General features: G+C 50.5%; 1 protein-coding gene and 1 long non-coding RNA gene across 6 annotated transcripts in view; one reads left to right on the forward strand and one right to left on the reverse strand.

The window, feature by feature from the left end:
- LOC123086045 (vacuolar cation/proton exchanger 2) overlaps nucleotides 1-17,208 on the reverse strand; it is a 39,372-nt gene extending 22,164 nt beyond the window's left edge. For 2 of the 4 annotated variants that reach the window (XM_044507740.1, XM_044507738.1), the window contains exons 1-7: nucleotides 17,050-17,208; nucleotides 16,700-16,976; nucleotides 16,372-16,442; nucleotides 15,860-15,888; nucleotides 15,573-15,769; nucleotides 15,285-15,497; nucleotides 159-233 (exon numbers count right to left, since the gene is read on the reverse strand). In XM_044507740.1, the coding sequence (XP_044363675.1) occupies nucleotides 159-233; nucleotides 15,285-15,497; nucleotides 15,573-15,769; nucleotides 15,860-15,888; nucleotides 16,372-16,442; nucleotides 16,700-16,966 (852 nt within the window). In that variant the 5' untranslated portion in view covers nucleotides 16,967-16,976; nucleotides 17,050-17,208. The remainder of the gene's footprint in view (nucleotides 1-158; nucleotides 234-15,284; nucleotides 15,498-15,572; nucleotides 15,770-15,859; nucleotides 15,889-16,371; nucleotides 16,443-16,699; nucleotides 16,977-17,049) is intronic. The other 2 variants (XM_044507739.1, XM_044507741.1) reach the window with 2 other exon arrangements.
- A 2,169-nt stretch (nucleotides 17,209-19,377) lies between these two features.
- Nucleotides 19,378-21,231, forward strand: LOC123086046 (uncharacterized). 2 transcript variants are annotated; one of them, XR_006440315.1, is made up of 4 exons: nucleotides 19,378-19,967; nucleotides 20,062-20,226; nucleotides 20,470-20,676; nucleotides 20,782-21,231. It is a non-coding gene; the product is annotated as an uncharacterized lncRNA (long non-coding RNA). The 2 variants fall into 2 exon arrangements; XR_006440314.1 differs by having other exon boundaries at nucleotides 19,379-19,967; nucleotides 20,069-20,226.
- Nucleotides 21,232-23,982: the final 2,751 nt, after the last annotated feature.

Raw genomic sequence — 23,982 nt, forward strand, 5'->3', positions numbered from 1 at the left:
TCCTGTTCCCCCTGTACTTCTGGTTCACTTGAGCCCTATCTTGTATTAGGCTGCAAAGCCTATAGGCAACAAATGAATACAATTCAGGTGGGGAGGATTCCTTCTCCCCCCGGTGACATTCAAAAAAAAAAAGTTTAGAAAAACAAAACTCAACTGACCTCATCGATTTCTGTTGAAAGGCATGCTTGAAGCGACAAGGCATGTATTGGTTTGTTTCCTTTTCCTTGTGCAGACTTGGACATCAAGAAAAAGAATAGAAGGAAGGAATTAGCCGCGACTGCGTACAAGCACCAGCCTTCTCGTCCTATAAATATAGGAGGAACCACGAACATCAAAGGGGGTCAGGAAAAGACCGAAGGCAGAGGAGACGAGGAGACCGGCGTACGCCCTCCACGCAAAGACGCGCCCACCATGGTGGCACTCTTGCCGGGCAGCACACAGGTTGCTTGCCTATACGGCGGCAGCGCGTGCGCCAAGGCATGAAAGAGATGACCAGTCAAAGGGACGTACGCTGACAAGGAGCCTACACCTCAAATCAGCACATATATACATCTATTTCCTTTTGTATGCAGGACAAGATACACATGCACGTGCACGATTGTCCAAGAGCAGCATGTCCTGAGCATGGAGGAGGTGTTCCCCACATGAGTGAGCGCCTAGGACTACGCGCTAGTCCTCCAGCCAGTATGATGGCCGCTCTTGGAGACGACATCATCGGCCCTCTGCCGCTGACTTCTTCAAGCTCACGACGACGGGGCTAATCTTGTACTTCACCGTGCCAAGACGTTGAAGATGACGGCATACCAGCGGTGCTGTCGACGCGCAGCCCGCTGGACTCCTAGTGGTGGCCTCCCTTGGTGATGAGGCCGACGACGTCTACTTCATCAAGCTGGAGCCCCGGAGGCGGGAGGTTCGCGAGGATGCCGCCATGGATGGCGACATGGAGCTCGCTAGGACGATGCCCTCGTTTTTCTTCATCAGGCTGGCGCAATGGAGGACGAATGTACGGAGGCTCGCGCGGATGCGGCCGCCGTGCCGCGGTGGATCGTGGCGCGGAGTTCGCCAAGACGACGCCAGTGTCAACTTCATCAAGCCGGCGCCATGGAGGACGAAGGCATGGAGGCTTGCAAAGATGCCGCCGCTGTGCCGCGGTGGATAGCGGCATGGAGCTCGCCAAGACGACGCACATCGCCAACATCATCAACCCAGTACCGCGGAGGATCGTGGCGTGGAGCTCGCAAGGAGGACGCCACCAACGTCAACATCATCAAGCTGGAGCCCGTAGGCGTCGAGCCCGTTGGGGATGCCGCCGACGTCTACTTCGTTAAGATGGAGCCCGGAGGCATGGAGCTCGCAGGGATGTCGGCCGCCACGTGCCGCGGAGGATGGCGAGACGGAGCTCGCTAGGACGATGCCCGTCGTCTTCTTCATCCAGCCGGCGCCATGGAGGTCAGGCGTGGGGGCTCGCAACGATGCCACCGCTGTGCCACGGTGGATAGCGGCGCGGAGCTCGCCAAGACGACACCAACGCCAACATCACCAGGCCGGTGCCATGGAGGACGGAGGCGGGGAGCTTGCAAGGACGCCGCCGTCGTGCCGCGGTGAATGGCGGCGCGGAGCTCAACGAGACGACGCACATCGCCAACATCATCAACCCGGTACCACGGAGGATCGTGGCGTGGAGCTCGCAAGGAGGACGCCACCGACGTCAACATCATCAAGCTGGACCCCAGAGACATGGAGCCCGCAAGGATGCTGCCATGTGCCGCGGAGGACAACAAGGACGTGGAGCTCGCCAGGATGACATCCATCATCAATATCATCAAGCTGGTGCCGCAGAGGACGAAGGCGTGGAGCTCACAAGACGTCACCACCAATGTCTACCTCGTCGAGATGAAGCCGCAACCCGGAGCCATAAAGATGACACACGCCCTCGGCGCTGCCCGCAAAACGGAGCCCGCGATGCGAAGAAGATGGCGACACACGGCAATCTCCGTGGCCCAAAGCCCATGAAGACGAGGCGAGATGGCGACGAGGCGACATGGCTTCACCAACACTAAGTTTCGATGGCCCCGTGAGGCGGCGTCCTTTGTCTTGACGGACCGCCGTAAACTCGGCGTTCAGCCGAGACGAGGTGCCAACCACACCGGCATTGCCGTTGCGAGCGAGCATTGGTTTTACACCCACGCCAATCTCCATAAGAATACTCCCGCGAGGCGAACCACTTGCATACCCCGACCAAGCTGCTACATCGTCGAGAAGTCTGAGCACCCATGCAACTTCAACATCGACTACATCAACGCTGTCAAGACCGACGAGGCACGACAGCAAGGGCGGACATGGCTAGCACAAAGCCATGTTTTGAGCGGCACGTGTACCGACAAGGTCACGGGCTTTGCCGCTGCCCACACCACACACACCATCATCATAATGCATGGAGAACGCGAAGCGAAGACGACGAAGACGACCACACGGCTTAATCGGAGGTATCTCGCGGAGCAACCCGCGGGAGTAATTAACCGGGAGCCTTCCGAGGCCCCGGGAACCAAGAGACCGCAATCGCTACAGTCAGGCAGGCCGCGATAGTAGGCCACAAAGCGCATATGTAAAGGGAACTTGTAGTTTTATTTCTTTGTTTCTCCGATGAGAGATTAATAAAGTGCATGTTTCCCTATGTCTATTTGTGTACTTAGTACACTGGCACGCCCGCAATGTTTTATTTCCCCTGAAGCGTAGAGAGATAATAATATAATAACCCAAGTTATTTTTTTATTATTTCTCGTGTCAAACAAATTGGCACGCCCGGTGGGACGTGGTTCTCCTCCCATCTTTGCTTCGCTATGGTCGTTGAAATCGTCTTCACCAATCTCCAACGTGCAAGCATGCTGCAAGGATCTTCGCCAGTAAGCCTCTTTCTTGCAGGTGAACTCTCCCACGCCAGCAAATCGGAGTCGGCATTGATCTATCCCGGATCATTGTCACATATGGTCTTCATCGAGCATGGAGCCAGGGCCTACATGCATCAAGCCCAAGATCTTGCACAGTTCCAAACTGTGCTGGCGAAAAAGGCGCTAAGGCGGGAGGTCGCCAAGGCAAAGAAGGAGCGTCGCGAGCTAATGGTTGAGGCGCAGGCCCTGTTTAAGGAGTCAACAAGGGCGGATATGCAAGGAGATGTGGAGCAACTCAACGCCTTCACACCAGGGCCGCCAACAGGCGAGCAAGTGCGGCTTCCCTTCACGCCTCTACCGCGACCTCACACTCAGAGCCGCCAACACCAACACCATGGCGCACCGAGGTCAAGCTGGAGGAAGGTTTGGAGGCCATCTCCCACAACCTGCGTAGGCTCATGGTGAACTCTTGTTCTTTTTGAAAGCGTGCATCCTCTACGCAACTACAAGGGGAAGAATTGCAAGGCAATACAATTTCCATCAACCTCGACGATACTCAAAGATGTGCATGGGCGCCATGTCTCCACAACTCGGCGGTTGATTGATGATCACTCTCCAACGACAATAGGTTCTCCGTTCCTTGCTTCAAGACACGACACCAGGTGGCAAGGATTCAATGTGTGGATCTTCGCCTACTCCAGGAACAAGTGAACCATATCCATAGGCGGCTCCATGATCAAGGAGCGCCGAATACTTCATTAACGCAGGGTGTAGGTAGGATAAGGCACCAATCCCAAGTCATCATCCTCATCATGAGCGCCTCGACGACAGTCTTCAACTCACCACTTAGAGTGGGGGCATCCTAACATGCCCCCCACGTTGTAAACAATGGCAAGACAAGACGGTGGGAGGAACCCTCAACCCACTCAAAGGTAGCGACCACGGACCCTCTACGAAAAACTCTTCCACCATGACATGTGCCCTGTCCTTGGTGGGAAGCTCGGCCACAACTCAAGGTGAAGGCGGACAGGGCTCCATCACCCACTCGGCGGCACCATCCGCCACCCCGTTCTCTCCAGGTGAAGCATCATTAATGTAGCCACAAACTGGATCTCTCTCAATGTGATATGTGACTGGTCCAAGGTGGGGGTTGTTCACCCATCGCTGATATGGAGCTATCCTAAGGTGGTGCGTTGTTCACACCACCATCGTCGCGGAGCTTGCCCAAGGTGTGGAGATCCATCTGCATCACCGTCGCCGACATGGAGTGCCCCAAGGCAGGGCGCTATCTACACCGCCATCGACATGGAGCGCCCCAAAGGCAGGGCGCCATATACCTCCGTTGGCACGGAGCTTGGCTAGGCGGAGCTCTTTCTTCTCCACCATTGACACAGATATCTCAAAAGATGAGGCGGCTTCTGGACCATCATCCCACAGCTTTCCCAAGGCGGGGATATCATCTACGTTGTTGCCTCCCACTCGGAGCTTGGTCCGAGCGGGGCTTGGTCTAAACCGCCGCCAACAAGGAGCTTAGCCTTGGGTGGTGGTCGGTCTACACCGTCACAGACATGTTAACGCCCCAAGAGGAGCGTCATCTACATCGTCACCAACACTGATATCGCCTAAGGGCGGGCACCGTCTACACCATCTTGGAGCTTCCCAAAGGCGGGCACGACTTTTGTGCCTTTACCAACAGGGGGCTCGACCAAGGCATGGTGACGTCCACACCGTCGCCAATGTGGAGCTCACCAGACATGGAGATGGTCCAGACCACCTCTAGCGTGAAGCATCACCCGAACGCGGGTGCAATTTACATAGCCTCGGAGCACGCCTATGGTGGGCATGCCGCTTGCTCCTCGCCAACATGGAGCGCACCAAAAGTTGGGCGCCATCTACACCACCCGCGACCATGTTGGAGGCGTCATCATCAACCTCCGGCATAACGAGGAACGCTGCTACATCAACATGTCGTCACCATCTTCATCGACATCACACTCGGCGGGGACGCCGACTACATCGACACGATGCCATCCGACTACATCGACACGGCGTCGCAATCTTCATCAACTCTTCATCTAGCAAGTGTGTCGTCTACATCGATGCCGACAGATGTCCACATGGCGTCGCCATCTGCTTTGACTTATTGACTGGCGAGGACACAGACTGCACCGACACACCGCCATTCTTCTACACAAACTGCCTACACCGAGCGGAGGTCGTCCACGTAACTGCGATGCCCCAAGGTCTACATCGACAAGCTAGTATTGTCGTCATCTTCAAGCGCCGCCGTCATGCGGCGACACTCAAGTCTACTCCAACTTCTACATCAACACACATCACCAATATCGTCTTAGCCCCGGCGAGGCGAAGCTGTACTTCACCGACATGTTTTTTTTTTACCGATGAAGCAATCCATATCTTGCCAGGCACCGACGAGGCGAAGGCAAGTCATCCAGTCTGACACCGACAAGGCGGACACCACCAGGCCGGGCACCGGCGAGGCGAAGGCCGCCCACTTCATCACCAGATAATCGACAAAGACGAAGGGATATGTCTAAGCATGGCCGGAGCGATGGGCGTACCGCTCTCCCCTTCACTTCATCACCACGTCCCCACCATCTACACCAATCCAACAACGCGATCGAAGCTTTCAACAAGACACTCGGCAAGATACTCGAGAAAACGGTGACAAGGAACAGGAGAGACTGGCATGACCATCTCTTCAAGTCCTTATGGGCGTACTGCGTTACCGTCGGTACCCCAACACAGGCGACCCCATTTTTTCTTGTTTGCGGGAATGAGGCAGTCCTACCACTAGAGGTCCAGCTACCCTCTTTGAGGGTGGCTATCCAAGATGAGATCACCCAAGACGAACAGGTACAACTGCGGTTTCAGGAACTCGACGCCCTTGAAGAGGGTCGACTTAATGCCCTACAGAACCTGGAGCTTTACCGCCAGAATATGGTGAGAGCTTATGACAAGCTCGTCAAGCAACGCGTCTTCCGAAAAGGCGAGGTGGTCCTTGTGCTCAGGCGGCCCATCGTCGTGACGCACAGGACGAAGGGCAAGTTTGAGCCAAAGTGGGAAGGGCCATACGTCATCGAGCAAGTCTACGACGGGGGAGCATACCAGCTCATCGATTCCCAAGGAGTCCGACCTATGCCCCCAATCAACGGAAGGTTCCTCAAAAAATATTGATCTAGTTTATTGGGGAAACTTTTTCTGTGGGCTTTCGGATCCATGATGCATTCTCCTTAGCATTTCGTGGATATATCTAGTTTTCCCCAATTTTTACAGACTAAGTCCAACAAAAAATGGCTTTCCCCTATCGCACTACGCTGTTGATTGAAGTTTCGGCTACCCTAGGACTTGTTGGAGGGCGGCACAATGTGTTGATTTGCGGGTGGAGCGGCTCCTACACCCACATGCACGACACGTACTAGGTGTATGCTTCTGGAGGCAGCGGAGATGATTACTTGGGCACTTCTGAGTATTGAGACCCCGCGCTCTTCATGTTTCCCGGCATGCCTCGTGTTCATAGAGGCTCGCACTCCAGGGAAGACTATAGCAAAAGATCATGGAGGGTCACATGGCAACCCTGGGTTGCGCCACCAAAAGCCCCAGATAATGTGCTAGAGGGTTTTTCCTAGTCCACGGAGGTGAACAGTTGCCTTCCAAGTTCTCAAGATGGGTCCCTAAGAATCCTGGAAGAAGAGTCCTCAAGAAGTTCAGCCGAATGTCAAAGCAAGTCCATGAAGTTCGCGGCCAATCAATCATCCGCGTGAGCAATCAAAATAAAATTCCCAAAGTCCAAGAAGCAAATTCAAGAAAAATCCCAACAGTACAAGAAGCAATCAAGTGGTCCCAAGCAGAAAGGGACCCACTAGAAGGAAGGAGGGAGGTAGCTATTCACCACCCCTCAATATGCACGAAGAAAAATCGCCAAGCTGTTGTCCCAAAACCATTTATCCTGAACTTACCACACCCAAGTCTCTGGGTTCATGGGGCGTGTGCAGGGGGCATGTTGAGCTATGGGGGCCCTCAGTATGATGATGGGCTAGAGTATGAATTTTTGTTGCCTCTCGGAAGCATCCCGAAACACGGCGTCTTCATACATGTACACCAAAGCTATTTAAGTTGTTGAGTTGGAATCGTCAAGGTCTTTTGACGGTTCCCAATGATAAGTCCTTCGGTAGCCTTCTCAGATATCACGCCTATAGCTGGTGTATAACAGGAAAACCAACATTTAAAACCCACAAACATTTTTCCCCTCTCTTTTTCGCCTGTTTTCCTCTGGTGTTCCTAGTTGTGCTCCTCCAACATCTTTTGCAACCATGGAGAGACACTCCCTGTCATTGTTGACGGCATTCAGACAACAACCACTACACCGAACTACGTCTTGGGTGTTTGGGTGCAGGAATACCTATGCGTCCCTGACAACACCGATGACAGCCTGACAACCAATGGTCTACACCGACACACACGATGGGCGCCAGAAGGCAACGCCTGCGCTCACGAAGGTGGAGCAGATTCGTCTCCGCAACCCCGTCTCCAACAACAATGAAGCATGGGGGCAACGTCAACCCCTCAATTATCCGTAAGGCCGATGGCGTCCCGCCACTAGAATTGTCACACCATGGATGGTGTGACGATTCGCTCAACGAAGGGGAGTTGTCGACGGTCTACCGATGCCTCACCTACATCAACACAAGGAGATCATGGGAGCAGTGCACGCGCCAGTACGGCCAGCGTGAATCTGTGAAACCCTCCAATCAAGTCGGTTGGCACTGCAGCAAGGCGGTCGCGATGAGATTGGCAAATTTTATTTATTCTTATTTTCAGGCCAAGGCATGTTAGTTCGCCATGGAATGAAGACGGGATAAGGTTACCTTGTTGGCTGGCATCGTGCTTGTTATACGATCCAGCGAGCTCCCTAGATAACATAAGCGTGGATGGATATACCTACACTAAGATACATTGTTTCTAATGAATCATCTCTGGAATGGCACGCGCGTGGTCACGGAGATGTCAACTCAGAACCGGTTCTCCGGGCTGCATATGAATTATGCACCATGAAAAGAAAGAGCATTTCATCGAGTCAAGCTCAATTTGATTCGCATTCAAGCTCGACTCGACGAGGGGGCATTTGTTCGACGAGTTTTTGTGCACCATTGCAGAAAAAAAAACTAATGAGGTTTGATGCAGGCTATATAAGCAAAGGCAAGTCATTATGCAATAGCAAAATAATTTTGCATGGCACGTGCACACACGTACTTGCATACGGGACATGCATGAAATTTGGTGCAACTAATCTACGTATTCTTGTATGTATATAACGGCAAGCTCGCATCCGTATCTACGTATTCTTGTATGTATATAACGGCAAGCTCGCATCCGTATGTACTTGAATACCCGTTGTATGTATAGACCGTACAACATGAGTATTCAAGTATATGCGACCGGCCGGCAGGGGCGGACATGTACGCATCTGAATACCTTGCGCAAGCTACACTTTGAAAAAAAAAGCATGCACGAGAGCAGCCGGATGTGTGGTCGTATAATTGGCAAGCTACAAGTTTAGAAAAACAAAACTCAACTGACATCATCGATTTCTGTTGAAAGGCATGCTTGAAGCAACAAGGCATGTATTGGTTTGTTTCCTTTTCCTTGTGCAGACTTGGACATCAAGAAGAAGAATAGAAGGAAGGAATTAGCCGCGGCTGCGTACAAGCACCAGCCCTCCCGTCCTATAAATATAGGAGGAACCACGAACATCAAAGGGGGCCAGGAAAAGACCGAAGGCAGAGGAGACGAGGAGGCCGGCGTACGCCCTCCACGCAAAGACGCGCCCACCATGGTGGCGCTCTTGCCGGGCAGCACACAGGTTGCTTGCCTATACGGCAGCAGCGCGTGCGCCAAGGCATGAAGGAGATGACCAGTCGAAGGGACGGTACGCTGACAAGGAGCCTGCACCTCAGGTCAGCACATATATACATATATTTCCTTTTGTATGCAGGACAAGATACACATGCACGTGCACGATTGTCCAGGAGCAGCATGTCCTGAGCATGGAGGAGGTGTTCGCCACGCAAGTGGGCGCCTAGAAGGACTACGCGCTAGTCCTCCAGCCAGTATGATGGCCGCTCTTGGAGACGACATCATCGGCCCTCCATCACGCAGCTTGCTGCCGCCGACTTCTTCAAGCTCACGAAGACGGGGCTAATCTTGTACTTCACCGTCCCCAGACGTTGAAGACGCCGAAAAACCAGCGGTGATGTCGACGCGCAGCCCGCTGGACTCCTAGTGGTGGCCTCCCTTGGTGATGAGGCCGATGACGTCTACTTCGTCAAGCTGGAGCCCCGGAGGCGGGAGGTTCGCGAGGATGCCGCCGTGGATGGCGACATGGAGCTCGCTAGGACGACGCCCTCGTTTTTCTTCATCAGGCTGGCGTAATGGAGGACGAAGGTACGGAGGCTCGCGCGGATGCGGCCGCCGTGCCGCGGTGGATCGTGGCGCGGAGTTTGCCAAGACGACGTCAGTGTCAACTTCATCAAGCCGGCGCCATGGAGGACGAAGGCATGGAGGTTCGCGAGGATGCCACTGCTGTGCCGCGATGGATAGCGGCACGGAGCTCACCAAGACAACGCACATCGCCAACATCATCAACCCGGTACCACGAGGATCGTGGCGTGGAGCTCGCAAGGAGGACGCCACCAACGTCAACATCATCAAGCTGGACCCCATAGGCGTCGAGCCCGTTGGGGATGCCGCCGACGTCTACTTCGTTAAGATGGAGCCCGGAGGCGTGGAGCTCGCAGGGATGTCGGCCGCCGCGTGCCGCGGAGGATGGCGAGACGGAACTCGCTAGGACGATGCCCGTCGTCTTCTTCATCCAGCCGGCGCCATCGAGGTCAAAGGCGTGGGGGCTTGCAACGATGCCGCCGCTGTGCCACGGTGGATAGCGGCGCGGAGCTCGCCAAGACGACACCAACGCCAACATCACCAGGCCGGTGCCATGGACGGAGGCATGGAGCTTGCAAGGACGCCGCCGTCGTGCCGCGGTGAATGGCGGCGCGGAGCTCACCAAGACGATGCACATCGCCAACATCATCAACCCGGTACCACGGAGGATCCTGGCGTGGAGCTCGCAAGGATGCTGCCATGTGTCGCGGAGGACAACAAGGACGTGGAGCTCGCCAGGATGACATCCGTCATCAATATCATCAAGCTGGTGCCGCAGAGGACGAAGGCATGGAGCTCACAGGACGTCACCACCAATGTCTACCTCGTCGAGATGGAGCCCGCAACCCGGAGCCATAAAGATGACACACGGCCTCGGCGCTACCCGCAAAACGGAGCCCGCGATGCGAAGAAGATGGCGACAACGGCGATTTCCGTGGCCCAAAGCCCATGAAGACGAGGCGAGATGGCGACAAGGCGACATGGCTTCACCAACACTAAGTTTCGATGGCCCCATGAGGCGGCGTCCTTTGTCTTGACGGACCGCCGTAAACTCGGCATTCAGCCGAGACGAGGTGCCAACCACACCGGCATTGCCGTTACGAGCGAGCATTGGTTTTACACCCACGCCAGTCTCCATAAGAATACTCCCGCGAGGCAAACCCCTTGCATACCCTGACCAAGCCGCTACATCGTCGAGAAGTCTGAGCAAAGCAGGACCCATGCAACTTCAACATCGACTACATCAACGCTGTCAAGACCGACGAGGCGCGACGGCAAGGGCGAACATGGCTAGCACAAAGCCATGTTTTGAGCGGCACGTGTACCGACGAGGTCACGGGCTTTGCCGCTGCCCACACCACACACACCACCATCATAATGCATGGAACGCGAAGCGAAGACGACGAAGACGACCACACGGCTTAATCAGAGGTATCTCGCGAAGCAACCCATGGGAGTAATTAACCGGGAGCCTTCCGAGGCCTCGGGAACCGATAGACCGCAATCGCTATAGTCAGGCAGGCCGCGCTAGTAGACCACGAAACGCATATGTAAAGGGAACTTGTAACTTTGTTTCTCCGATGAGGGATTAATAAAGTGCATGTTTCCCTATGTCTATTTGTGTACTTAGTACACTAGCACGCACGCAATATTTTGTTTCCCCTGGAGTGTAGAGAGATAATAATATAATAACCCAAGTTATTTTTTATTATTTCTCGTGTCAAACAGAAGGTGATGGAGTACTTGGACCACCTGATGGGACGCGACGCCACGAGCTTGGGGAGGGCCGCGTTCACCTCACGAGCGAACTGCTTGAAGATGCGATGAGAGGCGAGGGCCTGAGCGCCACCCAAGATGCAGGCAATGGTGCGAGGTTCCTGAAAGCCCCCAGCCCCATCGTCTTGGCGATGGTCGTCGTTCCTCCTTGCCCGCGGTGGCAGCGGAGGAAGGCCGGTGTTGCCCTAAGGACGGTCCTCGCGGGGCTGGTCACGCCAGGGGCCGTCGCAAGGCTGGCCCTGCCAGCGGTCCTCACGAGGTTGATCACGCCAGTCTTGAAAGGGGTCGCGGTTGTCCCAGCGGCCTCCACCGCGGCCTCCTCCGCGGCCATAGCCACGGTCGTTGCGCTCGGGACGGCGGCCGATGCGCCCGTCGCGGATTGCCCTAAGCTCCTGCCAGTCGTTGGTGTTGTGGCTGTGGACGTTGTGGAAGACGCAAAACGGGCGGCTGCCTTTGGAGGACTCGGCGTGGTCACAGCCACGCTTCATCTCAGGCTCGGCCGCGAGCACAGCAGGGCCCTTGCGCTTCACGTCCTTGCCTTGGCCTTCTTGTCTTGAGGATCGGCCTTCGAGAGCTCCAGGAGGGAGAGGCGACCTTCCTCTGCCCTCACACACTTGGTTGTCATGTTGAACATCTCCAGAGCCGAACACAGATCTTCGTGTATGGCGAGCTCTTCCTTCATCTTGACGTCCCGGACACCATCAATGAACGCCGAAATGATGGCCTCGTCCAACATCTTTGGGATCTTGAGGTGAACGTTGGTGAAGCGTTGTATGTATTTGTGCAAGGTTACTCCTGACTGCTGCCTGATGCGCCGCAAGTCGCCCACAGCAGGGGCGCGGTCGTGAGTGCCCTGGAAGTTGGCGATGAAGCATTCGCGCAGCTCGTCCCAGGAGGAGATCGACCCCACCGGAAGGTTCACGGGCCAAGAACGCGCGCCATCCTTGAGGGCCATGGGAAACCAGTTCCCCATGACTCTCGTTGCCATTTGCCACCTTGATGCTCGGCTCATAGAGCTGGAGGAACTCAGCGGGTCAGGAGTGTCGTCGTAGCGCAGAGGCAGATCCGGCTTGAACTTGCCGGGCCAGACGAAGCGGCGCAGCTCCCGAGTGAATGCACGGCAGCCCGCCGCATTCATGGATGATGGGAGCCAGCCGCTGAGGAGGAGCCTGATCTTGACGCCCGCGCGCCGCCGCCTCTGGCGGCACACGGTCTTGACGTGGTGGAGCTGGAAGCGCACGCGCTTCTCCTTGGGGCCGCTGCACCACCTAGCAGCTTTCTTCGTCACGTGCTGGCGCCCCTGCGTGGCGGGTCACGCTGGGGTGCCTCGCTCCTCGGCTTGGGGTCCACGCCGCGCAGAGGAGGAGGCGCGCCGTGAGCCACGTCGCCCGCCAGAGACGAAGGAGGACGGGGCGAACGGGGCGGTGCAGGGGCCTCGCCAGAGGTGCTGACGAGCTCGGCGATGCGGGATAGCCAGTCGTTGGCCTGGCGATAGCGCAGAAGCTCGCGCGCCATGAGCAGCACAGCCTGCGCGTTCGCCGGCCCGCGACGAGCATGAGAAGACGACGTCGTGGCTGGAGTGGGTGATGGAGTCACGGCGACGAGTCCTGCTGCTCGTGGGCAGCAGGGTCGGTGGCAGCGTTGGCCACCGGGGAGGCAAAGCGGCGGGGCACGTCGTTGCCCACATGTGTCGTCTGAGCGACACGAGCGGCCCGGCGCTCGGCACGGGCACGGCAGGCGTCGGCCATGGGAACGACGAAACGGCGGCGGAGCAAACGACGAAAGAGCGGCTTTCACACGCCCCTACCTGGCGCCAAATGTCAGATTCAGGGCTCTGCAGACCCAAGAAAGGTTCAAACTCTGGGGCGTGTGCAAAGAACTCAACCTCTTCATCCAACCAGTTCGTCACCCCCACGACCTAGCTCGATGAACAAGAAGATGGACACGGCGGTTTACCTAGGTTCGGGCCACCTTGCGGTGTAAGACCCTACTCCTGCTTTGAGGTGGATTAGCCTCACGAGGGGCTGAGTATGAACTAGTACAAGGGAAGAACAACCTCACGAGGTCTGCTCTGGTGGGTGTGAGCTGGTGAGGTGTGGATCTAATCTGGAGAGAGCTCTCCTTCTACGGTGGTGGCTAACATATATTTATAGTGGCCTTGGTCCTCTTCCTCCAAAACGTAGGCAGGAAGGGATCCCGCAGTGGCCAATTTGAAAGGAGACAAGTAGTACATCTTATCCTGACGAAAGGTGGTCTTCGCCTGCAAAGCTTCTAGCCGTGACGCTGCGGTGGGCTCGACGATGACATCTGTCCTGTCGTCCTGGCGGTCTTGGTCTCGTTGGACGGGAATGGAAACCTTTGGTTGATTCCTCGGGACCCCGCGCCTGCGCTTGCCTCCTTAGCACCAAAGAGGAAATCTGCTCCTCTGCGCCCGCTGGCGCCCGCCTGGCCTTGGTCGTCATGGCTTGTGTCACCTCAACCTCATGAGGTGGGCACCTGCATAGAAATCCCCGCTCCTCAGGAGGCAGCCAGGGAAGGCCGCTCCCTCCGGAGGTCTTCATGTCATCCGCCTCGCGCGGCTTGGCCCCTCGCAAGGGTCTTGTCTTGAAGGTGCTGTAGATGGGTCGTATTAGGCCGTAGACGGAGCCACGCCATGGGCCGCAAGCATGCAAGTCTGGGTACCCTGGTTCCTAGAACGCCGACACTTTGGGCTTTGCAGAGCCCATTTGAGCGGCGATGGGAGACATGTACGTAATTTCACTTACGCCGATAATGTCAGAGCTATAAATAGGGGCCACATAGAAGGGGGTCCACTCCTTTCTAACTAGTTTTAGCATACTACTCCATGCATAACGATTTCGGCGCTTATCGTCGAAATCTCCATAACTCGACAAGCATCCCCCGACGTTGTAATCCTCGATATCCTCGATATATAAAGAAAAGAGCAAGGTAGGAAGTAAGGCGTTTACCCACCATGGGGGATGAACCTGGGTAAATCATGGTGTCCCCTTTACTTGCGTTCTAGATCTACTGTATCCTAACAGTTAGGTCTCCTCAACTACAAAGTCCACGTACTTGCTCCAGTGCCGATGTTAGGACCCAGCGAAAATCTCTTAACAACTGGTGCCGACCATGTCGTTGCCACGAAATCAGATCAAATATATGACATCATTTCATCATCATCGTCGGACGACGAACCATCTAGGGCAAGGACAAATAGCCAAGGGTCACCGGAGAAAGGCTCGGGGGCTTACTCAGCAAGAACGCCCCTACTTCTTTTTCGACCAAGGGAAGTCCAAATGCACAGGAGAAGGCGTCATAATTCAAGTCCTCCGACCCCAAACGCCCGACGAATTCAGCCAAGGAGGAGAATCATGAGAGATTCATGGTGAAAGAGGTCGCTACCAACTGCAATGCATGAGACAGATCAGGGTATCCACCCTAGAACTTCATCAACGGTCTGGACAACCAAAGGGTGAAGCAAAACTTATGTTGCCAGAAGGCGATACACAAGATCATAGGGAAGAGGATCGTTCAAGAGAGAACATGTATACAAGTAGAGCAGAATCAGGAGCGTCTCTCTGAAGAAGAAACTGTGAGTGGAGTGTTCAACTTGTCGGCTTGGCGGGAACATGATGAAGCAATCCAAAATCTCATGCACTATCCTCACAACTCGCTGAGTTTCCATGACTCGAGGGGTACCCCCTGACATTGTAATGCTCCATATCCTCGATATATAAAGAAAAGAGCAAGTTGGGTAGTACGGCTTTCACCTTGGGGTCCTAAATCTGGGTAAATTATTTGTCCCCCTTTACTTGTGTTTTAGATCTACTGATAATCTGATATCCTGACATGACGTCCCCTCGACTACAAATTCGATGTACTAGCTCTAGTACCACTGTTAGGACCCACGAAAATCCCTCGACATATATTACATGCATACTGTGCAGCTTGATCACTTACTTACACTACCCAATGCAGAAGACACAATTTTACACGGATGACTATAATAACTATGATACATCATTAAAATGATATGTGCCCCTCAGAGTAAAACCTTATGCATCCATATCTCACTTTACAGTTTTCAGTGTTTGCATAAACTAGTTCCCCTTATCTAAAAAAAGTGTTTGCATAAATTAGCTTTCAACTACTTACTTCGCCAATTGGGCTGTACAGACTGCGCTGGCTCTTGAGTTGAAAAAATAGATAGCTAGCATAAGCCACAAGCATTATGCAGCTACTAAACCTTGAAAGAGAAACTTCGGATTTTCCATAGTGCGCTTCAGAATGTGTAAAGTGAAGCACCGCTGGAAACATTAGACCCAAGACAGCCATCAACAACAACCCAGAGTTCACAACAGCTGATGCCTACATAGAAAAATGCAAGTTAATAGAGATAAAATGTGTGGATAATAATGAAAATAACCACCTTTCTATTCTTACCTTATTGAAGACCTGATCTCTATTAGGATGAGCAAGCCCACCAGCAAAGAAAGCACACCCAAGAACTAACAGCATGTTTGATAATATAGAGCCTAGTAGTGACTGCTGTACGACACGAATCATTCCGTTTTTCAGTGCATATATCGAGATAATCATCTCTGTCGCATTTCCAAAAGTAGCATTTAGAAGCCCCCCAACTGCAGTTTCAAAAAGGAAGAGTCTTTACCGATTGCTGAAGTCAAGATTTGAATTAGGAAGCTAAGATAATATGGAATGAAGACACATACTTGTTGGGCCAGTGTAGCAAGCAAGTTGCCTGCACAAGACAAGGCATCTGTTATTGAAAATGCTAAATGGAGCTCGAGCTCCATGTGGGCGGAACTTCTATGTTTCAAAACATTCTGAAAAATACGCATATACCCAAAGACATAATATACATGTGTGTAAAATTTCATGTTGAAATACGTTAAAATGAGAGCTACACAAAAAAAACAAATGTGTGGCTGTTTAGCACATGCACTATTCATTCTCAAAGTCCACGATTTTGTTGTCTTTTGTGCGGCTCACAATTCATGGTATTTCACCGTGAAATTTTACACACGTATACATTACATCTTTGTTTACATGTATATTTTTGTTCATAATTTTTTGAAACTGAAAATTTTGAATTTTGATTTTGTTTTTCAATAACAGGCTCCATGGAGCCCGTCCTCCAAAATGCCCTACTCATCCGTTGTAATATACAGTAAGTTATATAACATACAGAAGCTAGATTAGACAAAATCTGCTAGGCACTTACTCAGTTGCATATCCCAATCTCTCGGCCAAGGGCGTGATACCAACTAAGCTGAAAAGGAAAACCCATCCTTGCTGTGAAGCATTTGAAGGAAGCAATCCCAGAAATGGAAAGCATTATCAGGTCAGTCTTGCTGTTGCAAGTAAACGTGACGAAGAATGCAGCAGAAAAAATGAAAGCATGCGCCCCTATTATAGATTCAAAAGTAGTACAGTAGTATAAATGAAAGTAGCTAACAAAGCAGAAAGAGTAAATCATACTGCATCAACTCTGATGAATAATGCAGAGTACCCAGTTTAGATGGGTGATCATTGTGGGCATTGTTCCTTACGTGGTTCCCGGAGAGGTAGTGAAGCGTGATGGCGAGGGGCCCGAAGGGCAGGAGCACATTGATCTTGGCCTGGAAGATGACGATGCGTATGCTCCTGAGCGCCATCCGCCACTTGCTCCGGGGCGAGAGCGACTCCGCCACCGCCGCGAGCGAGCCGATGTGCTCGAAGTCGAGCGACTGCATCTTCCTGGCCGGCGGCGGCGTGCCGGCCGCCATATCATCATCCTCCTCGAACCCTAGCTCGGCCTTGTCCGCCGCCCCCGTCATCTGAACAAATCTAAAACGAAGCGAATCCAAATCAAGAACCGCCACCGATCCCTGTCAACCCCCGGACAGCGCAAGAATCCTACCTCCCGCGCGACGCGGACAGATGAAGATAGCGCTCCAGGAAATGCGAAGGATTACGGCTCGGATTTGGATGGTCGATTTCGAATCAACAAGGCCTCTCCTCGTTCGTTCTACTAATCCTTTTTATCTGACTATGTTTCGTCTAGATAACTAAGGCCACGTACAATGGTTGATAAGATAGTTTTATCTTAAATTTTGTATGTAAATTACAAATGACAAAAAAAATATGTCTACAATGAGTCATCTTTTAGCCTTATCTTTAATAATTAGTTGTTTCTAAAATTATAGTGAGACAAATTGTGCTAAGAGATCATCTCTTGTCTTTTCTTAAATAAGATAAGACAAGCCTTCTCGTATGATTTCTTTCTCCTCCATCTCATCATTTATCATACGTGGCACACCTAAGATAGCATCATTGTACATGCTCTTAGAAAAGGCTTGTCTTCTCTTATGATCTCTTAGCATAATATATTGTAGACATTGTTTTAGGAATAGCTAGTTATTGAAGATAAGGCTAAGAAATAATCTATTGTAGATATTATTTTTTGTCATCTCTAAATTACATGCAAGACTTAAGATAATGTTGTCTTATCAACCATTGTACATGCCCTAATATGACATCATCTTATATGTGACTCTTTCGACTAGTCAATGTGTACGTCCAATGCATGTTAATTTGGAAATATATTAAGTGTATGTGGATGTTAAGTAGGATATTATTTACGTATTATTATATGATTAGCACTATATTGGCATGAAATTAAGTACACGCTAAAGTGTTGAGCGCTCGACATTGAAGTAATCTCGGTCGTTGGATTGACATAATTTAATGATCGAGATTAATTGGATTTGCATGTTTGGATCTTTTTATATTGGTATATAGATATAGATAACTGAATGATTTTGTTGTTTTGTTTGTTTGTCTTATTTTTCTTTACTCCTAAAGGAGCAGTCCGTACGTCGTTGGTTTGTTCGTTCGTTCGACATCCCCACCCATCGATCCCACATGTTTTTTTTTCTCCCTTTCGAAGTCCACCCGGTCGATCAATTTTGTTGGCAGACCGATTCCCTGCCTTCCTGCGTTTGTAATCTTCCTTTTTTTAGACACTTTATTAATCTTCCTTTTATGGCCACGGACGATCCAATCCGGCCCAGATCATATCCTTCTCACCCACGACAGCCAAACCCTATGAGCCCTTCCCATGTCGTTTTTCTCTTGTGGCGGCTAGATAGATGAAACAGCGGCGCTCAGGGCAGCATCGGCATTGGGCTTAGGATGATGGTGCAAGACGGGCGTGAGGACGTGAGGTACATATTTTTCCCTCTCTACCTGAGCCTACTCATCTCTCCCATCTTGGTCTCTCTCTAGGAATGACGTGCGGCGGCGTCGAAGCAAGACAGCGGCGCGACTGGGCGACCGCGCCCTCGAGCGAGTGCGGTGGAGACGAACTGAGGGGCGCGGGGGAGGCAGACTGGAGGCACGGCCGTCGGTGGGTTACTTTGCCATGCCGCTCTTCCTCTCCCCTTGTGTGTGCATCTTCTTCTATCTAGTAATTACCGCTCCACTCTCCTCTGTTCCGGTTAGAGCGCCTTAATTTTTATATGCCTTATCAACTTGCTGTCGGCCGGCTGTCCGCCACCATCGTGATGTGAAGTAATCTATCTCATGCATATACGCTTTGTCTCTCCCTTATATCTCTCTTCCATGCGACTTGCTGGCCAGTCGTCGCCCAAATCAAACTCATCAGCAGCAGCAGTTCATGGCAGTAGTAAATCGGTCAATGGGATCAAGTGGTGATGCAGACCGCTACGTGAGGCAATAAGTAAGACTTGTGCACGTACACAACCCTGAGCTAGAAACTCGATCTATGTCAGTATTTGTTCAAAGCTAATGTACCGCTTTATTTGGACTGCTACACTGATGTGATGTCTTAGGATTTGTTCATCACAGCACAGTGTGAACAATTGATTTGGTTCATTGGTTCGGTGAACTGGTGCAGGTGTGGTCATGCCGGTGCCGCCATCACTCTTGGAGGTTTGAAGGGAACAACTGGATGCGATGGTGAGGGAAAGTATCTAGTGCTCCCAGGCCTAGGGTGCTCCCGGTGCTCCGATGTGAAAAACATTTTTTAAAATGCTCAAAAAATTCTAAAAAAATGCAGCGCATCGACGGAACATTGATGTCTCTTGTCACAAAATTTCAAATCAAAATTCGAAACATTGCTCGATATACAAAAATGACAAATTTGACATCAATGTGATAATGGGCCAAAACTAAAGCCCAACTTATGTTATGTACAAAAATTTGTCATTTTTGTATCTCGAGCAATGTTTCGAATTTTGATTTGAAATTTTGTGACAAGAGACATCGATGTTCCGTCGATCTACTGCATTTTTTTCAGATTTTTTTGAACATTTTAAAAATATTTTTCAGACATTTGGAGCACCGGGAGCACCCCAAGCCTGGGAGCACTAGATACTTTCCCGCGATGGTGAATGGATGCAGTTGTATGCTTCTTTCTTGTTCTTGGTGTTCAACAGAATTAAGTTGCAAGTTTATTATGCCTAGAGCTGTTATTTTGTGTATGTACTATAGCCTGTATATTTGCCAAACTGTGTGAATTCTCCTATGACCCGATATAAATTTTAGCTATCATTTAGTTTATCAATTCAGAACTAATTTTTTTATGTTGGTTTTGTGAACCCAATTGCTGCTGTCAGATGGAGCTGTTTTGTTGGAGAAGTTTTGTGGCTGGGGCAATGCCACCAATGATGAGGGGCCTCGACCCTGATAGATTATCTACTGTTGACATGTTTGATTTGCAGAGCAGATGTTGCACGAAGAAACAAGAAACATGTTTGATTTACAGGGTGATGCTGCACTAATTCTTCAGTTTGTTGTCTTTCCAATCCAAAAGAAGTAAGCGCTTGATTTGCACAAGCCATGGTGACACCAGCTCAGGGCCATAGTGATATGTAATTTGACATAACTTATCCCTGGTTGTGTAATGGAGAAATTAGGGATGCCTAAGATCAGCGATGAGGCAGTGGCATGCGCTCGTCCTCTCAGCCCATGTTTTGCTGCCATGGTGCCCTTCACTTACGTCCGCCTCTAGATGGCGCTTGCAACACCTATCCCTTTCCGCAGCTCATCCATAATGCAGGACAACACCACTAATGTGAGCATTGTTGAGTTAATTGTTGCTTTTATTCTTGAAGTCATCTTGGCTCCCTAATTCTAAGCATGACTGTAGTTGTTTGAATTATGTTTGCTACTTCATGTACTCATAAGCAGTATTCTTATGTATATGCAGTATTCTTCTTCTTCTTTTTCTTCACCAAAGTTGTTTCATGAACTCATAAGCGCTACACTTTGGTGGCCATGATATTTCTCATATGGCATCTTGTCTTTTTCCATTCAGATCTCAACATGTGATTGGTGGTCGAAGAACAAAAAACTTGGACTCATGTTCACAACCTTGGAGGAGGGAAACATCAAAAGTTCGTTAGTGCAGGACTGTGCTGGGTAGCATGTGAGGCCCCAACCGACGCAGTCGTGCACCAAAGGCCCAGTACACATATACACTACATCGTGGACTGTGATCGCTGTGTCTACTGGGACTATTTAGGTAATTTGAATTACCCTTGTCTAAAAAATAAAGGCAATTTGAATTTTCTTCCATTCCCACATGAATGTCAGTAATTAATATGACACTGGTATTGCAAATCTTCAGTGTCCAGTTTTTTTGGTAATGGAACATTTTGGCCTACATAAATGGATTCCAGGAGAACATGATGCGAGCAGTACCGGCAAAAGCATGTGTGGTTAGATATTTGTTCGGAGGAATCATTACAAGAAAATGTGAAAGAGCAAGGTCTGGGAAGGATATGAAAGGAAGCATTGATATTCATGACGGAGTGCTAGTTATAGGATGACAGCCGGCTTGAGGATGAGGGTAGCTTTCTTTCTGTTGGTTAAAGATCTTGTGGGTTCCCCTGACGCTAACTATGTCTATATTATTGGTATGTGACCTGCACATGTTATGCTTAGATGCACTTCTAAATTTCTTACATGCGTATACATATTTTATTTATTTATTTTATCACTAATTTCTACTAGAACCTGAGTATTGATCTCATGCATGCTTATACATAATTACTATTGATTTACAACCATTTGTGATATAGCATTACTTTGCACTGTAATCAGGAAGATGTATCTTGACCATGATCTCATTATTTGACACGAAATTGGGATATATGAGATGGTCTATGTGAGAATCGCGGAGACTAATGTATGATTATTTCATTTCATTTTGATTTCCAGAAAGTGTTCGTTCAACAATATGATAGCCTATGACTCTATTTTACCTTTGCTTATAAAAAAAGGTCTAAATCAGTTCATAATTTCATATGTGTTGTTTAAAAAAATAATATCATATGTGTTTTCAGTATTAGTTTGGTTTGTCTCAAATGTGACAACAATTAGAAAATGGTGTAAATTTGGTTTAAATTTTAAATCCTTTTGTATGTGCAAGCATCATTTCCTATTCTTCCTCGCGCTTATGACATTTATGGTCCATTCTAATGGTGAATCATTCTTTCAGTGTGTTTGCATGACTGTCAGACAGGATGAATAAAATACCTGATTCTCCCACCATTTTCATCGTTGTTGCCGAGACCCATTGCTAGGGTTGCTAGGTGCAAAAATGTGAATGATGTTGTATGAAAATAAGAATATCATCGGGTATTTGTGGGCATGAAAAACTTTAGGTGTTTGAATATTGACCGACAGGCCATTACCTTCACCTTCACTAGAGGGAAGCAAACATGGAAATGCTTCTACTCCCTAGAACTTTGAGAAACAAGGCTTCATTAGTAGAGGCGTAGAGCAGCAGGATGGGCCATTGACTACAATCGATCCCAAGAAATGGGTTACGATACTTTATAAATACTACTATATTTGGGTAAAATGATGAACAAACTTTCACCTTTTTATATCAGAAACTTAGTTAATGCTTAATCAAGATGTGACAACACATTTACTAACTTTAGGTTTGGTGGCAGCTAGGCATCGGTCGACTGGCCCAAATTTGCGGCGCTGCAGTTGCCGGGTCATCCGATTTACGCACTACCGTTTGATCTGGACGCTAATAGCCATTCGATTTAAGTTTTTCTTCCGCCCCTACATGAAGCCTCGTTGCAGCTCGCCATGGGTGATTCGTGGAGGGACGGGACTCCCTTGCACCATAGCTCTGTCCCCTTGCAACACCATCGGCTACCTCGGAGCATCATGTCGACATCATTGAACCGTCCCTGGTGGTCGCCGTCAATCTCTCCTAGCTTGTAGCATGGTGTCACCATGTTGCAGCTTGCCATCAGCCGCAGAGCCGGTTCGAGGAAGGAACAATGTCGACCATGGCACACCGAGGGGCATTTGACTCCGATGGCTCGCCGAGGACCCTCATGTTGTCGCAGTTTCCCAAATTGCCTGTCTAGCAAATTTTGCCGTTGATTCTAGCAAATTGCTTTGCTGGTTATAGCATTCACATTGCGGGGTCTGCCTATGCAACAAAATCAAGCATCGGTCCTAGCAAAACTCGCCAATGGTTCCAGCAAATAACGTCATCGGCTGTAGCATCAACATCGCAAGCATCTACGTCACGTGGTCTGCCTACACAACAAACATGAGCACATGTTCCAGCAAAACTTAACAGCGGTTGAATCTTGTCGACGGCCTGTTTCAACATCTCACCGGTTTCGCCAGGACCTCACCTCCACGCATTGCAGCTTCGACAGGTGCTGGTCGCAGGTTCCGAAGGAGTCGAATGCAATTTTTCCACGGCTTTTTGCAGCACATGTGACTATCCTCCACCTGAGGGGGGCCATGGGGATTTGCAGGAGATGCATGCGGGAGTTCCCTGGCGTGGTAAAGGAGAGGGCGCCATGGGATTAGCGAGTGATAGAGAAAGGATGAGGGAGGTCGTCGGCCTATTCATGAGAGGGAGTCATGGGGGATTTGGGGATATCGATGTTGAAGGGATGGCCTCAACCATGATAATGAGAAAGACAATGGATACAAGGGGATCCACATCGAGGAAGAAGATAAGGAGGAACAGGGTTAACCGGTGTGCGGGTCCCATGGCCCATGGACCAGCGGAGGACGTGTGGTCTATTGGATCAAGCCAGATCCAACGACCAACCTGCGATCGACGCGGAGCTTCAGCCGGATAGCATCATTTATTTAAGTTTTTTATCAACTCCTTTGAGTTATACGTACATACTTATCACTCTTTTAGGTCAACGAGGAAGTATGGTGCAAGGAGAGAAGGCGCCGTGGCCAAGGTGAGGTGGACGTCATCCGGTTTTAGAGAAGACTTCAGTGAGAAATGCCCCAATATGGCATGAAATCGAGCAGGAAGGTAAGGGTTCCGCAGGAAAACGGAAGGGTGCGTCCTGGGGTGGGGTTTTTGTATTGGGATTGTGTGTGGGTGATAACACGAGGGATAGTTCAGACAACCATATTTCTCCCCCACATATGGGCTTGATTTGGGGAGCTCGGACTGTCCAAACGGTTGAATTTTGAGGAGCCTACTGGACGCCCGTTTGAATGTAGGGGCGAGCCCGGACGTACGAGGGAAAAATGAGCTTCGACCTTGAAGACGGCCTTAATTATTTGTTTGATTTATTTATATGCATTGTAGCCCGTAGCAACGCACGGGCATTCTACTAGTTTTTTTTAATAATCAGATTGTTTGTCTTGTTTCTTTATCATCGTGACACCCAGCCTCAGAACCACCCCTTATGAAGTCGCATCTGATTAGGCGAGTAATTTGAGGAAATGCCGTACTTTTTCTGGGACTTTACTCTTACTAGTTGACCCGTTGCGCCAAATGGCGCAGAGACCCGCTAAAGACATGTTATCGATGAAAATA

The sequence above is a fragment of the Triticum aestivum genome, chromosome 4A (genome assembly GCF_018294505.1).
Source record: "Triticum aestivum cultivar Chinese Spring chromosome 4A, IWGSC CS RefSeq v2.1, whole genome shotgun sequence".
Classification (NCBI taxonomy): Eukaryota; Viridiplantae; Streptophyta; class Magnoliopsida; order Poales; family Poaceae; genus Triticum; species Triticum aestivum.